The 16,555-nt window shown below is 33.6% G+C and overlaps 3 protein-coding genes across 6 annotated transcripts; 1 reads left to right on the top strand and 2 right to left on the bottom strand.

Annotated features, from left to right (window-relative positions):
* Window positions 1–78: 78 nt before the first annotated feature.
* LOC103853702 lies at window positions 79–8,473 on the bottom strand. Of its 3 annotated transcripts, XR_004455480.1 has the most exons (8): window positions 8,232–8,473; window positions 2,914–8,069; window positions 2,694–2,807; window positions 1,896–2,116; window positions 1,738–1,799; window positions 1,525–1,649; window positions 1,366–1,447; window positions 1,235–1,268 (listed from the first exon to the last, which is right to left on the bottom strand). XR_004455480.1 is itself a non-coding variant. In XM_033285466.1 (7 exons), exons 1-5 carry the CDS (start codon window positions 1,890–1,892, stop codon window positions 864–866), a joined length of 693 nt encoding a protein of 230 aa, XP_033141357.1. In that variant the 5' UTR covers window positions 1,893–2,010; the 3' UTR covers window positions 79–406; window positions 472–657; window positions 731–863. The 3 variants fall into 3 exon arrangements, 1 of the variants encoding a protein (XP_033141357.1); XM_033285466.1 differs by lacking the exons at window positions 2,694–2,807; window positions 2,914–8,069; window positions 8,232–8,473 and adding exons at window positions 79–406; window positions 472–657; window positions 731–1,076 and having other exon boundaries at window positions 1,151–1,268; window positions 1,738–2,010; XR_004455479.1 differs by having other exon boundaries at window positions 1,738–2,116.
* A 1,023-nt stretch (window positions 8,474–9,496) lies between these two features.
* On the top strand, window positions 9,497–16,555 carry LOC103853701 (WRKY transcription factor 8). Of its 2 annotated transcripts, XM_033285464.1 has the most exons (4): window positions 9,497–9,605; window positions 10,303–10,595; window positions 11,375–11,518; window positions 15,742–16,348. In XM_033285464.1, exons 1-4 carry the CDS (start codon window positions 9,603–9,605, stop codon window positions 16,094–16,096), a joined length of 795 nt encoding a protein of 264 aa, XP_033141355.1. In that variant the 5' UTR covers window positions 9,497–9,602; the 3' UTR covers window positions 16,097–16,348. The 2 variants fall into 2 exon arrangements, with proteins under 2 accessions (XP_033141355.1, XP_009128857.1); XM_009130609.3 differs by lacking the exon at window positions 9,497–9,605 and having other exon boundaries at window positions 9,666–10,595; window positions 15,742–16,555.
* On the bottom strand, window positions 12,298–15,746 carry LOC117132054. The gene is made up of 2 exons (XM_033285465.1): window positions 14,721–15,746; window positions 12,298–14,197 (listed from the first exon to the last, which is right to left on the bottom strand). Exon 2 carries the CDS (start codon window positions 14,193–14,195, stop codon window positions 13,497–13,499), a length of 699 nt encoding a protein of 232 aa, XP_033141356.1. The 5' UTR covers window positions 14,196–14,197; window positions 14,721–15,746; the 3' UTR covers window positions 12,298–13,496.

Below are 16,555 nucleotides of genomic sequence, written 5' to 3'. Positions count from 1 at the left end.
AGGTAATAAGTGGACAAATATACTAAATTCACATAATGAAAACGAATAAGCAAATAAAAATATTATATTGTAAGTTGATGTTATGTAATGCTAGCTGGATTATTCCCAAAGAAAATAAACAATATCATTTTTGCAAAATAATTCGATTTTTAATAATTGTAGATAAAATTATAAGCTATCACAAAACATGAAATAATAAATACGGAAATACCAAATGCATACTTGTCCATAAGAGAAAAAAAACTTTATTATTATTGAGAAGGGATATCTGCCTTCCCACTTATGCCTTCCGTGCCTTCTTAGACTTAGCAGATGGTCCTGCGGACTTGCTACATCCACCACCCTCCATCTTACGTCTCACCAAGCTAGCACCGTTGTTGTCATCTCCATTGTCATCGTCACCACCCTATCGAATGAAAACGTTAAATTTATACAAAGCAGAAACGGTAGTGGAGAATATAAGAGTATTACATCTTCAACGAACTCAGGCTGTGGCGCACGTTCACCCTCGCCGAGAATGCGTGAGATGGTAAAGCTTTGATGATTTGCTGTGAAATTGTATGGGCCCACCTTCACCTGAAACGTGTATGACTTTCCTTCCATGTCTCGAACAAACGGAGGAGCATCAGTTTCTTCGGGGTTGACATCATCACCAGCCTGCATTTACAATGGTACGATTCATTGAGTAGATATTCAACTGACAAATAAAGCACAATATAACATAACGTACCAAGAGGTTGGCAGCTTCATGGGCCCTCATGTTATGGAGCTTCGCAATAACTCCATCAAAGGCAACAAACAAACCCTCACCAGTCTCGTCTGCGATTGACATCTCGACACGGTATCTAGTGCATATAAAATTTTCAAATCACACAGTTAGTTAAACGTAGATGATTAAGCTGCTTAGGGTCAGTACATACCGAAAAACCAACTGCACTGGTGGTGTTGCAAGACAGACACGTGAGAGATGAGACAGACCGTTGGAGTTTCTTGAAACATTTTGAACAGGAAACATAGCACCACCCCTTGTCCAATTTGACTCCAGTCACCTTTCCGGCACAAATGAAATCAATTTCCTGCATTGTTATAAAGTCGGATTAGGAATGATAAATCACATTTGATAAAGGACATGACAATCATGCTAACGAACCTGAGACGTAGCAGTGACGACAAAATCATTGAGCTCAGATATACTCAGCTTCTCCACCTTAGCATAACTCTTTAGCAGCGGAGCTACTGGCGGGAGCCCAGTGTCTTGCTCAACCAACCTGTTTACGAAGATAACAATGTCCTTAGGCACTCCCATGCACAGTTCGGAAATACTATAATCAGGATGTTTAAAAGCAATGACACGCAAAATGATACCTGTAAAACAATTGTTCCCCTGCATCTGTTTGCTTGTCGAAATAGATGTGTGTGCCGGATGTGGCGTTCAAAAACAGACGCCCTGCATTATAAGTCGAGTATGAATGATATCGACATCATTTCAGGGCTAGACATGTTTGTATCACACTGGTTGCTTACCTCCCACAATCTTCGGGTTCACACTGGTTGCAACGACAACCCTTGGATCCACTCCCATCTGCTCCAGCTGATTATGAATCTTAACAGCCTGAGCGTCAAAGAGGCTCATAGTCACAGATGTGTCACTGCATCATTGGAAGGCAGAACAGTAAGATGAACGTATTTAGGAAATACAAAACAACTGTGAAGATACTGAAGCTCATAAAAACTTACTTCTCCATCCTAATGGTCGCCATGACACGATTATTGTCCTGAGGAGGGTCAGTGACCGTACTCTTGACAGCAGTAATCTCACCAATAAGATTTGTGAGCAAAAGACTATCAGATATCCTTATATATGTAATCAGAAGAGATAATAAGAGGAGCATTACCCGGTAATTGATTGTTGGAGTTAGCAAGACCAAGCATCTCACTGTAGTTACGGAACAGGAATGATTCAAGAGGTATCGGAACGGCTGGTTCGGCGACCTTCTTGAAAGAGGTGGAGTCGGTAAACCGGATTAGTAGAGAAGAGTCTGACAGGCGATAATTCTGGTTACAACGTGTGACTTCAAAATCGGTTAACATTAACGGTAGCCGGCATCATGGTTGACTGAAAATGAAACAAAACACAACTATGATTAACAAAAAACGGTGAGCAGAACGAAAGCGCCACAGAATCGATTTAACATATAAATATCTATCAAATCTGACGCGAGGACATCTAACAAATGTCATATAATTATCTAACAAATCTTATACAATTATCAATAAAAGCCGACGTGAAGAAACTGACAAACCTCATATAATTATCTAACAAATATTACATCTATAAATCTAACAAATGTAAACTCAAGGCACTGGAGTTGTGAACCGAGTAATTAAATATTTAAATCATAATCAGCGAAAACTAAAAATTATTATCCAACAAATCTTATAAAATTATCAATAAAAGCCGACGTGAAGAAACTGACAAACCTCATATAATTATCTAGCAAATCTTACATCAATAAATCTAACAAATGTAAACTCAAGGCAGTGAAGTTGTGAAACGATTAATTAAATATTTAGATCATAATCAGCAAGAACTAAAAATTTGATCGCCGTGCTTTTAATATGGATTCGAGAGGGCGGGTACGTGTACAGATTCTATCGGAAAAACAAAACCAATGGCAGATCTAAAACATAACCTGAGAGTCGAGCAAGAGCATGTCGACGCCCATGAGTTCTCCACCACGGCAGACGTTTCTAGCCTCCCAGAAGCGAAGCAAGCGCACTTCGACGGTGGAGGAGGAGCCACCAGACTGGAGATCGGAGAGGAGAACCAAAACGTTAGCCATAGCACTGGCTTTTTTTTTCAGAAGAATTTAGAACGAAAGTGATGTAGTATCTGAGAAGAACAGAAGATACCTTCTTATAGTCGTCTCAAACGCATCGGACATCAAATATCGCATTGCATCCAGATCGTGGTTGATAGATTAATGGAGGGATTAAAGACACTCGTTCAGTTTATGAGGTCTTGCGATGGAGGAGATGGAAGGTCAGCTGCGCAAGGAGAGAAACGATTCAATCTGGAGACGAAACAAAACAACCACCGTAAACCTAATTCAAAACATTGTGTATCGTACAATCTTGTATTGCATGGGCTAAATAGCAAGGCCCAACAAAACAACGCGTCATATAAAGCACGGACTAAATAACGCGCTGCGTTTAAATGCTTGGACACGTGGCGAATAGTACTGAATCTATTTGTTGCGCTGGCAGCCTAAAAAGAGAGTTGCCTTCTTCTTTATGTTATAAGATATAAGATAATAATTTTAAATATAATACATTTTTTTAATTTCAAAAAAAAATTTCTACTTGAACATTATTAGTTTAATATTTAAATTTTAATGGTTTAAAAATCATAGACATATTTTGTGTAGTCTTATTTCTTTTGATTTGATTTAACTATTTTAGTTAGATTTTGTTTAAATTTCAATAAAGTTAATATTACATTATTATAAAAAAAAAATTTGTAAGTAAATATTATATTTAATGAGTATTTATATATATATATATATATATAGTATCATCGAATTTTAATAAATTTGAGATTTTTTTAGTTAAAATATGCTAAACTTGGAAATCAATTTGTTAATTAACCTAATAAACAAATAAATTTAAATAAACTTTTAATCATTTAGTTATCATTTTTTTAGTAGTATTACTCATAGATGTATTTAGGGTTTATGCTAATTTAAATTTAATCAAAATATTTATATATGACAAAAAAAATATCATCAAAATTTATATAGTTTGGGTCCATGCTCATTGGTTTAATACGGATAGTGAGTTTCTTTCTTTTTTAAAACTTCCTCCAAGTGCTTCAAATATTAACTGCCCGACATGAATAATCATATGACTATCTCAAAGAACAAAGTCCTGCCTTATCATACACCAGATATTGCCTTCAGTGTTATTTTTTATAATTTTGATTAGGTTAGCTTTACCTTCTTCGCATTCAATATAACATTCTACTTTTAATAAGAAATGCAGCTCCAAATAATCACTCATTCCACTCCAATAACATGTCAAAAAACTATGATATCAACATAAAAATTACTCACAACCCAATTTTTCCGAACCCAAATATCACAAACCACCTGAATATGGGATCAAATTTTTGTTAAAGAAAACAACATGAAAACAATTTGAAGCCTTCTCAGCATATTAACGCCACAACTTTTTAATATAGAAACAACTATTTAGTTTTAAATATATTTTATCACATATTATTTCTCTGTACTTTTATTTTAAAACACATTATCTCTCCATATTTATAATTTTCTGAAATACAAAAATCATTATTATACACTTCTCTGCAAATGCAAACCTAAAATACAAACCCAAAATCATACCAAAAATAATAACATATATCACAAGTAAAGAGTATTCCAACCGTAGGCCGACCTTAGTTTCATATATAAATGTCATAAGAAACATCATCTATCATGTAACTTTGCCTACACAGCAGCCTCTCACTTTTAAATGAACCAAATATTTTTAACCCCCAAATATAATAAATAATAATAAAACCGTTCAGACAACGATAGTGAAAGAAAAGTCCTACTCACCAACAAAAAATCTTTAAGAAGTTTGGTGCATCCGTACATATTCCACAAATTTAGTCGTGAATATCAACTGCGAACATGTAAATCTGTGTAAGCTTCGCTTTATTTTGTCTCCTATCAAAATAGAGGTTGAGTGGTATTTGGTAAGTTACAGGCTGATAATATGAGAGAAAATGCACCCTTTTTTTTTGAGAAAATGAAAATGTACTATAACTTCAAACTAAACATATATATATCTAGTTTCTTATAAAAGCTTCAAGCATATATATGCATTCAAACCTCTTGGATATGAAGATGCGACCGATCATACACAAATAAGGTTTATACATTTGACTACTTTCTGTCAATCTTTATAAAGCCCTTTTTCAAACAAAAAAACCTCGGATAAAAGAAATAGTAAAATGAAAACATTTTTGATGTGTTAGAGATAGAACGTAAAATCAAAAACGTAAGTAGCATTAATTATTGACTTTTAGGTCCACCGATAATCATGACTTAATAGTCACTAATTGCAATATTTGGGATCATCATCGAGAATTTATCAAAGATTGCTACAATTCTAGTTATGTACAATCATTTATTTATATTGTGTTATAAAAATTAGGTACATACAGTATCTAAAAACGTGTTTCATCATTTTCACTTTTTTCAGAAACATCTAAACTATGATTTTGTAAAATGATGTAACCAAGTCTTTATACTATACGGATCCTGCTGCAGTTCGTAATTTGAATTGAAGATCGAGATGCAGAGCAGTACGGGTTGATTATTCACGTATACTTTAGTTTTTTTTTGGTAAAACGTATAATCTTAGTTTAAAGAGTTTTCCATATTTGAATTTCTGAAGAGTTGATTACAAAAGAATCACCTATTTAAAAAAAAAAAAATAGAAGTGAAAACACATAAGCGTATTAGAACCATGATCAAGTGAGCAGTTCCTTAAGATATTGAATAGTTTTATTTATGTATAAACATTGACTATACAAATGGAAACTGTAAAGTCAAATATAAACTCACTTATCATTGTCTTTTTCTGTTAGGAATCATGTCCCTCTCTCCTTATTTTATTTATTTTTACTTTTAACATATCCTTTTGTTAAATTCTTAAAATAAATATTTTCCAACATTTCTCCTCTTTTACAATCTATAATATATACTCCCTCCATTTTTAATATAAATCGTTTTAGAAAAATTTTTATGTTCCAAATTATATGTCATTTTCGATTTTTTATGTAAAATTTATTAATATTTAATATTATATAATAATATACCTTCTATTTTATTTTTGGTTGATTTGTGGTTAGGTAAATAATTAATGATGTATAAAATATAAAAAATAATAATTTTTTAATCTAGGTGCATAATTTTAAGAGTAATTGCACTCTCTATACAAACATAACAGCTATATTTGCCAAAATGGAATTTTCACTGTTCAATTTTTATAATACCACTGCTGCCCCTGTCCCCTATGCACAAAGCCTATTAATTTATTTTTCCATTTTTTAGTATTTTCATTTTTCAATTGTTTTATCATTTGTTTTCTCTCTCTCAAAACAGATCGAAGAGAGAAGCCAGTGATGTTAAATGGAAATCTGAGTTCGAGGAGTTTCAACTTTCAAGTGCTGAGTCATTATCGCATGAAGATGTCTCCGTAACATCTCTTCTTCCACTTACACTCTAAGCGAATGGTCCTGTGAAATCACCGTCGCGAAAACTAGCTAACAGAATCTGAACCGGTCGAGGATTGAAGACGAAACCATATCGGTGATAGCCAAGCGCCGTCGTCTACGGCGGGATTGAACGGAAGAGAGATAGATCTCAGGGTATGGTCTTTATCCCGGGTGATGATTTATGTGGGAGAATCGATAAATTTAGGGAAAAGTGTTGCAGTTAGAGATCGTAATTTTACTTTAGATTTACCAGATGTCGTTTTGCTTATATGCTTCATCCCTCTTTTCATGTTTATTTTCAACTATTTTTAGCCTGGATACCTTATCATGAGCTTACTTATTTTTAGGAATTACTCGATGTGTGAAGATTTTGTTTTGTTGCAGAATAGTGAACCATATATTGATGGGGCTGGTACTGAACCTGACCATGTGATTAGAACAACAGTTCGTGGTTGGATTATTATAGAAAATATATGCAAAAAGTATGGAATCTCCAAGAAATTCACTTTTATGTGTTCGAATTTAATGTAAAATTTGGTGTGTTTAGAGTTTAATGATGAAATTTTGTAAAATAACAAGTTTTTTGTAGTGATGTAATTATGTGAAATAACCGGTTGATAAATTTCACTTGTATTTTTGCGATAATGATAACCGGCTATTCTCCGAAATGTACAACTAACAATAATAATATCCGGATACTTAATATGCATTATTTAGCTTATTGGATATGATACTAATTTTTGGGTCTAAATCTATAATAACAACCGACTATTGATTGAAAAATTCAACTAACAATAACAATGACCGGATAATTATATATGTTAGTCCACCACTAATTTAAATAACCAACAACCATTCAAAATAATTGGAAAACTGGTTTGTTAGCTGAACAAATTAAAACATAACCATTCTATTTACATCCAACAATCTATACTTCAGACATTTTATATAAATCGGTTAGTCACTGGTTCAATCATACATAGCTATATTTTAAATATTATTCATTTACTAATTAACATAACTATCATCAACTGCAATAGCTGGTAGTTTTAACTCAAAACATTAGTTAATATGCAAAATATACGGATAAATTGGAATATAACCATGCTAATTTATAAAAATATAAAAATTACATTTTAACCGTACTAATTTACGTATTAACTATATGATTTAATATTTATTAGCCGGCTAAAATAAAGTCAAAATAAAATCAAAGAAAATAAGTACAAAAACATATATTTGTTAGCCAGCTAAATTAGTTTAAGTTTAAGTTTAATTTAGCCAGCTAAATTAGTTTAAGTTTAATAGCTTGAAACATATTTGTTGCCGTCTAAACTAATTTAATAAACTATAAACATATTTGTTAGCCGGCTAAACTAATTTAACACTAATATTTTTGACAGCTATATGATTGTAAGATATTCACAAAAACACAACTAAGGAAAAATACCAAATAAAAATACAGGAAGAGAGCTACGCTAATAGAAAAGTATGTCAAGTACATAGCGACTTTCTCTTCTTGACATGTCACCAAACAACACCATAAGCCTGCAACAGAAGCTATGAAAGTAAACCCAGAAAGAAGCTAGCTAACATTGTACTCTACAGACTGAATCTTCAATAAGATACAACAACTGATTAAAATATTCACTTTTGAAAGAAACATTTGATACCATACGTATCTAGCTATCTCATTTCCTCCATTAAACCCTCTCTGAGCATTCTGATTTTTTTTCTGAACAAGACCACCGCGTTGACTACCACTGGCATAGTATCCGTAATCCTGTGTGTAATAAATCACACCATTAGGTTCAAAAGTTGAATAAGTAAACACACAAAACGTGGCTGATCAATCAAAACACCAGATCGAGACTGTCCTAAGAGATCTAGAAACCTCATGGACTAATACATCGTATTACAAAATGTAGAAAGTTCAAAACTTTACATTGGGGGATGGCTGAAAGTGTGGGAGTCTGGGAGACCAGTGGATGAGAGCCATCTGCCATGGGAGGAAGACATGTCAAGAAGATTATCGGAGAGCTGTTTCTGGTGGTGCGCCGCCGCTGCGCTAGATCTCTATTTTCCGTTCATTGTCGTTCAACCATGAATCACAGCTTTTATCTCTTAGCATGAATCAGAGCCACAAATGAATCTTCTAATTGGATGTCTGTTAACCTGTTAATCAAAGCTTGCTTTTTTATTTCTATGTCGTCTCCTTCTCTCTCTCCATTGATGAAATTGATTTTAAAAAAAAAAAAATCGTTGTTTCTCTTTCTTTCAGAAATTCATAGGGCTAAATATGTCATTTTAACCTTTTTCTCTCTCCTATTTTCACTGTTTTTCCATTCTTGCAAATTACTTAATCTTTTCTTATTTTCTATGCAAATCGCTCATTTTAAAATGACTTATATTAATAATCGGATGGTTATTGGTTAATGAAAAGTTTGTTGTTGAGCCAAAAAAAAATAAAATAAAAAATAATCGGATGGAGTATTATTTTGTTTTCAAAAGCATTAAATCTATAATAAATTTGACCATATTTCTTCTTCTTCTTTTTTGTCAACCCATATTTCTTCTTTTATTCTTATTTTAATGTTCATTTTACATGCGCGAGGAACGTTCTAATGTGAACTGAAAAGAGATTTGTGCAGCGTGATGACGTTGGTAACCCGTCAGCATTTCAGTATTACTTTCTTTTCCAATAATTTTGAAATTAATTTTGTTACATATTTTGTCGTATTTAATATTTAACGTGTGTTAAAATTTGTTGTATTTCTAAAATAAGTTTGACCTCAGTTATAAATCGGAATTCATTTCACTTTTATTTTTCATCAGAAAGCTAATATTAATTTCACAAAATAACGTCTGATATTGATGTTTATTAAGGTCGAGGGAACAATATGCAATAGTCCACCACGTGCCAGGTCATGTGTCGGTTACGGTCAAATGCCGGTGCCACTATCTAACACGTCACATCCTAATAACCTCACAGTATCCGCCTCTGTTATCTTTATTGTTTTGAACTTTTGACTGGCTCTTCCTTCTTCACACAACGATGACCGGAGACTGACTGTTCCCGGTTACCTGTTTAACCATTAGTCATCGGCTTCCTCCACAAGACTGTTCCCGGTTACCTGTTTAACCATTAGTCATCGGCTTCCTCCACAAGACTGTTCCCACCTTCTGGTCTCTTACTTTAATGCCCCCAAAAGAAAAGTGGCATACCAAAAGAACCCCAATTGTACCTCATGCTGATCAAACGTGGGGGCATGCATTGTATAGATAAGAGTCGCAAGGACTTTAAAGAAGTTCAGTTATGGTAAAAATTTCTTTCATAACTCATCATTTTATGTTTATGATGTTCATTTAAGCAACACAGCCAAGTAATGTTTCCTTACTAGACGCCACTTTTGTAACTCTCCATTTGGGAAGTAAAATGCTTTTGGCCAACTCAACTTTATATATATATATATATATATATATATATATATATATATATATATATATATATTTCGATTTACTTATACTTAAAAAAAAGTCATTCAAATCCGAAACCTTTTAGTCATTCACACCCTAGAACCATTTCATTCAACCTTTTGATTTTTATAAAGTTTTGTTTATAAAAGTCAGATTCTAAAATGCCATTTTTACTGTAAGACATATTAAATAATATATATTTTCAAACGGCATAAATACGAGAAGACCCAAAAGTCTTAACACCGAAACGTAGACCGACTAAAAAATCATAAACGCAAAAAGTTCGTTTTCTTTTCTTTCTTTCATCTTCTTCAAGCTCTTCTCTTGTTCTTCGTTTTCTCTTCAATTTTTTGGGTTTTGAATCTTTATTTTTCATCATGTCTAATGAAACCAAAGATCTTAACAACTATCACTATACTTCATCGTATAATCATTACAACAACATCAACAACCAAAATATTTTGAATCTCCCTTACGTTTCTGGTCCATCCACTTATAATGCAAACATGATCTCATCACAAATCGGCTACGATCTACAGTTGAGTCCTCAAGGAGTTTACGAATCGGGTTTCGAGCTCTCGCCATCTTCCACCGAGTTTTTTAATCCTTCGTTTGATCAACAAAATGATTTTCACAATGCGTTCAATTATAACACTAGTAACAAGAGTCAAGAAGTTGTTGGTAGCGGTGGTGCAATCATCGAGAGTGAAACTAGGATTTCTGCATCTCCTTCGAGTGAGGCCGATCATCATCACGATGAAGATTCCGGCAAGAGCCTGGGGGAAAGAGAAGCTGACGATGGAGGAAAATATGATCAACGTGCTCAGAAAGTGTAAGTTTCATAAGTGTTTATGGTATATTGGTATAGTGAAACTTTTATATATTTGAATAAGATAGAAATGATCACATGAATCGTGCTCGAACTTTTATTTTAGTTTTATTAAAAGATTTTTTCTCTAATCAAATACCAAAACCTTAATTATTTGAATATGTAAAATGCATTTCTCGTTTTTTTGTATTTTCAGGGCCAGTCTAAAATCAATTTCTAGAAAATGACTTATTTACTTAATCAAAACAGATAAAGATTTTTCAGTAGGAAACTATATAGAGGATTAAAATATCATAAAATGACACCTTTTAGAATATCGTAGGGATTTTTTATGGAACTAAATATGCTTGTGAAAAGGTAATTTAACGTTAAATATGTTTAGCTAGAATGCTAATTATATATTTGAACGAACGGCAAAAAAAGTATTTCAATCACAAAAGCCAGTACATGTTTCTGTAATACATGGTTTAATATAATATATACATGTGTGTATGTATATATGACATTCTGATTGTAAAATTGTTTATTCATTATTGCTGAAAAATCCACCCCTTAAATAAAACAGAATGACGAATCCCATTTTGATAGAATATCCACCTAAACTTATTTTATTACATACAAACACGGCCACAAATATATATAGATGTCCTACAAATCATGTGTTGCTTAGCATTATTAACTATATAGTTCAAAGTCAATTGTATGGTACGGTATCATTAATTACAAAACGGTCCATCATAACTAAGCATTCATTTAATTGATCAGTAATATATATGGTTCAGAGTTAAAACAAAGAAGAAAGAGGAGAAGAAGCAAAGAGAGCCACGAGTTTCGTTCGTGACCAAGACCGAAGTTGAACATCTCGAAGACGGCTATCGTTGGAGGAAGTACGGCCAAAAAGCAGTCAAAAACAGTCCTTATCCGAGGTAATTTAACCGGCTATTATTCTTCATTATATCTTGAAGAAATAAATAAGTACAATACCCTACAATAAATTAATGAAATGTTGAGCATATGTAGCTTTTAGTTTTGCCTTTGCCTTTCAAGGTCTTTAAATCATGGGAAATTTGCCAATATGGAACTAAATCTCTAAAGTATTGTCCCCTTAGAACTAAATTAACTTTTCACACATTTGGACAGTGACTACCCTTTTTGTATATAAAAATTCATAAGATTTTTTTTACAAAGGAAAAAAATATGGAAAAATAGTTAACTTAATATAGATAAGCATGTACATGTGAGAAAAATATTTTTGACATCAAATGATGTTTACATAATAATTTGAAAAATTGGCTAAATGTGCTAGTTAACCATATCTGCCATCTACGGCGGTTTAGAATACGTAATCTGAAAGAAACACAATGTTCTAAGGCATGTAGGCTGCATATTATAACGGAAACGTATACAACTAGTAAGGCAGAATATGAAGTTCACGATTTCCTCTATGCTCTATATTTCTGATAGATTTAAAACACTAAACAATGTCATCTCATCAACCGCGCTAGAAAATAAAATCTAAATCCTTCCTTATTATAAACCACGCAAGAAAATACAATCTACAACATGTCTTTGTATCTACTATAGTAGTATATAACATCCTATTTATTATTCTATTTTCTAAATTGGTAGAATGCAAGTTCTATAACGGTTAGTAAACTAAATCCGGAAATCTTGGTAAAAACGGTTATGAAATATTCTCTAAATCTTTTAAATATTTTGTTTTCCTTTTTTAATTGTTATTTTTCCTAAATTGTGGTCTTCTTCATCGTTGTCTCACGATTTCTTTTTTTTTTTCTTCTTCTCTAATTTTTTCCTATCTAAACTATGGATTCACAAGAAGAGGTTGAATGGTGTGACAAAGAGAAGACCAATGGAAATGATGTGCGATTTTCTTTGGTGGATTTTGTGAAGGAGGGTCAACATTTTATTTCGAAAACGCTTTTGAAGGCAGCATTCGAAATATGTGCAATGAAACATAATTTCGACTATAAGCTTGTCAAGTCGGATAAAAAAATGTGGTACATTCGTTGCGCAGATGATGATTGCAGCTGGCGTGTTCGTGCAGAGGGGTTATCTGGTTCATCTTATTTTATCATCAAAAAGTATGTACCTCATCATTCATGTGCTGCATCCAAAAGGAAGGGTTCTGTTCGGACAGCTTCAGCAAAAACAATTGGTACTCTGGTTATGCATATGTATGAAACTGCTAAAGAAGGGCCGAGATCTAATGATATAGTCCAGTATATGCGTTCAGAACATGGACTTGAGATATCCTATTCTTTGGCATGGGATGCACGTGAGTATGCAATCAACAAAGTGAAAGGCCTTCCAGAGGAAGGCTATGAAAAAATTCCCAAATACTTGCACATGATGAGGGAAGCTAATCCAGGGTCACACACGTCTTATGAAAGGGATTCTGAAGGGCGATTCAGATTCCTCTTCATCTCCTTTGGTCAGAGTCTTCGCGGTTTCTATGTTGCAATTCGGAAAGTTATTGTTGTGGATGGGACGTTCTTGAAGAGCAAATACAAAGGGGTATTACTGGTTGCTACTGCATTATATGGAAACTCTAATTTATATCCTATTGCATTTGGAGTTGTCGACTCAGAGAATGACCTTGCGTGGAACTGGTTTATGAGACAACTTAATGCGGTCATTGCTGACGAGCATAGTTTAGCTTTTGTGTCTGATAGGAATTCCTCGATTGCTAAAGCTATTGCTAACGTGTACCCGCAAGCTCATCACGGAATTTGCATTCACCACTTGCTGAATAATGTCGTAACATATTTTAGTGGGAAAGGTGTGGCTGGTTTGGTTGCAAAGGCTTCTAAAGCTTATCGAGCTGCTGATTTTCGTAAGATGTTCACTGCTATTTACTCTATTAGTCCTGAAATTGGAAATTATCTAATAGAAGCCGATGTGAGGAAGTGGGCTCGTTGTATTCTTGAGGGATATACACTTTCCAATCCTGAGTATTGATGCAATCAGCTCATCATAAGCGCGAAGACCCCAAGGATACATCCTCAATTTCTCAAAATCCATCACCAAGCGGATGTATTCTTGACGGATATACACTTTCCAATCCTTAGCCATGAGGAATGATTGTATAATGGACAGATACACTAACCTCACTCTGTCCACATACGACCACTCGTTACACACCTTAAGGAGCTCATCCCTTATAGTATATAAGTTGATCTTCGCATTGGTCTTCAGCGCATTAGCCCAGAACCCCTTATCATTCTTCCAGTTAATGAAGTCTACGTCGGGTTCCTCTTTGTACTTCAATCCAGTCACAGCATAAAATTCTTGCATAGAAAACCTAAGAGGCCTCTTCGCAAAAATAAACCACAGCTCGTGAAGCTTGGAAACCCTGAGCTGCTTGCACATGAAGCTGTGAATAATCTTCCCTGAGTAGATGAGGTTGTTCTCTATGATCGCCAGAAGAGGCCCGAAGACAGGGTCTTTCAAAACTTCCTCATACTCATCTTTCAGAGCCACCTTTACCGCCTTCAGAAGCGTCCTTCTACATGTGTTGTTAATCTTATCCATTTGCGTCTCAGCACCTTCTTGAAGAATGCGTTTAGGAAACTGGTGAGCCATTCCTAAAAAACATGGATTCCATAAGTTAACAGCGAACCAAATATAACCATCTTACATTTAACTAGTTTTTTACAATTCAAAACTACTTAGAAACACAAATCAAAACAAAATATAATCAACTAGCAAATGTGTTTTCCTCTAAAATAAAACAGAGTCAAAGCTACGCACCAAATGAATAACAAAAGACTACACACTATCGACAAATTCAATTCAAATAACAAACTCGATCCCAAAACAAGTATGTAAAATCGATGTCTAAAGCATGTCAAAGTCATTAGCTTTTTCAAGTCTATTATGAATTCTAAACCTTAGTAAAGCTGATACCAAACAAACTAGAACTCAAAATCACCTCAACAACAAGCCAATCTCACACCCCACTCAACCACATTCCGCCTCTGAAAACCATAAACTTGTTTCGATTTGTGTTTTAAACTAACTCTCTATCTAGTACAATTTGTAGTACATGCAAATAAACATAAAGAACAAAAAAAAAGCAAAATCGTAAAGGGGATTTCAAAGCCTAACCTTCAAATTGTCAGAACCGAGATGAAGGAAGAGCAAAAGAAAACAACTGTGAAACTAATCGTCCTTAATCGGGGACGAGAAGCTACTCGCGAGCTTGAGCAGCTTCGATGGTCGGCGGCGGCGGAGATAAGAACGACAATCTAACCGGTGGCACTAACAGAGGAAATACGCAAGAAGGAGGAGGGAGAAGCGATGTGTCTCCTCGTTGAAGCTCTCCGACGAACCAAGAATCTCAGAGGCGGAAGGTGTCGCCGGCGAGAAAGAAATCGTCTCTCGATTGGGAAAGAGAGTCGGAGAGAACGAGATCGAGAGTTGGGAAAAAATTGCCCTATTTTTATTTAATTAAGTATTTCCTTTTTAATTCATATAGTTTTTAAAATTTTATTAACTATATTATAAAGAAAAGGACAAAATAGTAGATTCACAAAGTATTAGTTCTAAGGGGACAAGAATTAATTCTATACGGACAAGGTTAGAGAATTTAATTCTAAGGGGACAATACTTTAGAGATTTAGTTCCATATTGGCAAATTTCCCTTAAATCATTAGTTTCTACTCGTTTTCAACTTTTGTACGATATTCTTAATAAAAACAAGGAAATTGATGTTTTCATAATCTTTCTTTTTATTTAGAAATCTAAACCAACTTAACCATAATGTTTTTCTTATTTACATCCATACAAGGTCTAAGATTTCATTGTATGTTGTATTTTATGTTAATTAATTGTGAATTTTATATTTCTTGGGTTTTTTTCTGATTGTTCACATTCAAATTATCAAATTATATTTCTTAAATATCACTTCCATTGGCATCATCAAAATTTCAATTTTTGATATTATATTAAAAATATATTGATAAAGATGCTTTGGTCAAATCATTTTAGGCAATTTTGCCTGCAGTGCATCGTTTCTTTAGTGATTGGATTTCAAAAAGTCAAACTTGTTTTTATTAGTATTAATTTCATTTTCTAACCGACATTATAAATCAAATGCTAAAACTATATATGTCGATAACGAGAACAGGAGTTACTACAGATGCACGACGCAAAAGTGCAACGTGAAGAAGAGAGTTGAAAGATCGTACCAAGATCCAACTGTCGTAATCACAACATATGAAAGTCAACACAACCACCCGATCCCGACCAGTCGCCGTTCCGCATTGTTCTCTGGACCCGCCACGTCTAATTATAACTCTCCAGTTTCTGATTTCATCATCAATACTCCAAGAAGCTTCTCAAATGATGATCTCCTCCGAGTGCCATACGCTGCTGTGAATGTAAACGCTAATTATCAGCAACAACAAAACCAAGAGTTTCAGAATGACTATGAGCTTTTGAAGGATATGTTTCCTTCAGTTTTCTTCAAGCAAGAACCTTAAAGATATAGTTGTACCATTATATAGAAGCAATATGGAATGCATGATAAGTGATGGTGTTATGTAACTTTGCATGCATATATGTATACTTTTGAGACCATAGGATATAATTAATGTTTAATTGTTAGTCATGGATATGGAGTCTCTTTAGAGCTATTAAAATAAACTTCTTTGAATCCTCTATATATTAAAAGAGAAGCAGTATAACATCTGAAGCAGTCATGTGTCATCACCACAGTGAGTTTTAGAATCCTTGGAAAAATAAATTGATCAATCTTAATATATAATAAACTTTTTATTAAACGAATCATAAATTCATTATTAATAGTTTTCATTCATTCATTAAATAAAAATTACGGAATTGCCTAATGTGCTAAAATATATATAAAAATTAATGTTTTTGAATAATAAAGATTTGATCAAATTTAGTGTATTCTCTTTCATATTTGTTATAGTTTAAAT

This window comes from Brassica rapa, chromosome A02 (genome assembly GCF_000309985.2).
Source record: "Brassica rapa cultivar Chiifu-401-42 chromosome A02, CAAS_Brap_v3.01, whole genome shotgun sequence".
Classification (NCBI taxonomy): Eukaryota; Viridiplantae; Streptophyta; class Magnoliopsida; order Brassicales; family Brassicaceae; genus Brassica; species Brassica rapa.
Note: the sequence above shows the minus strand (reverse complement) of the source record. Positions and strands in the feature narration are given on the sequence as shown.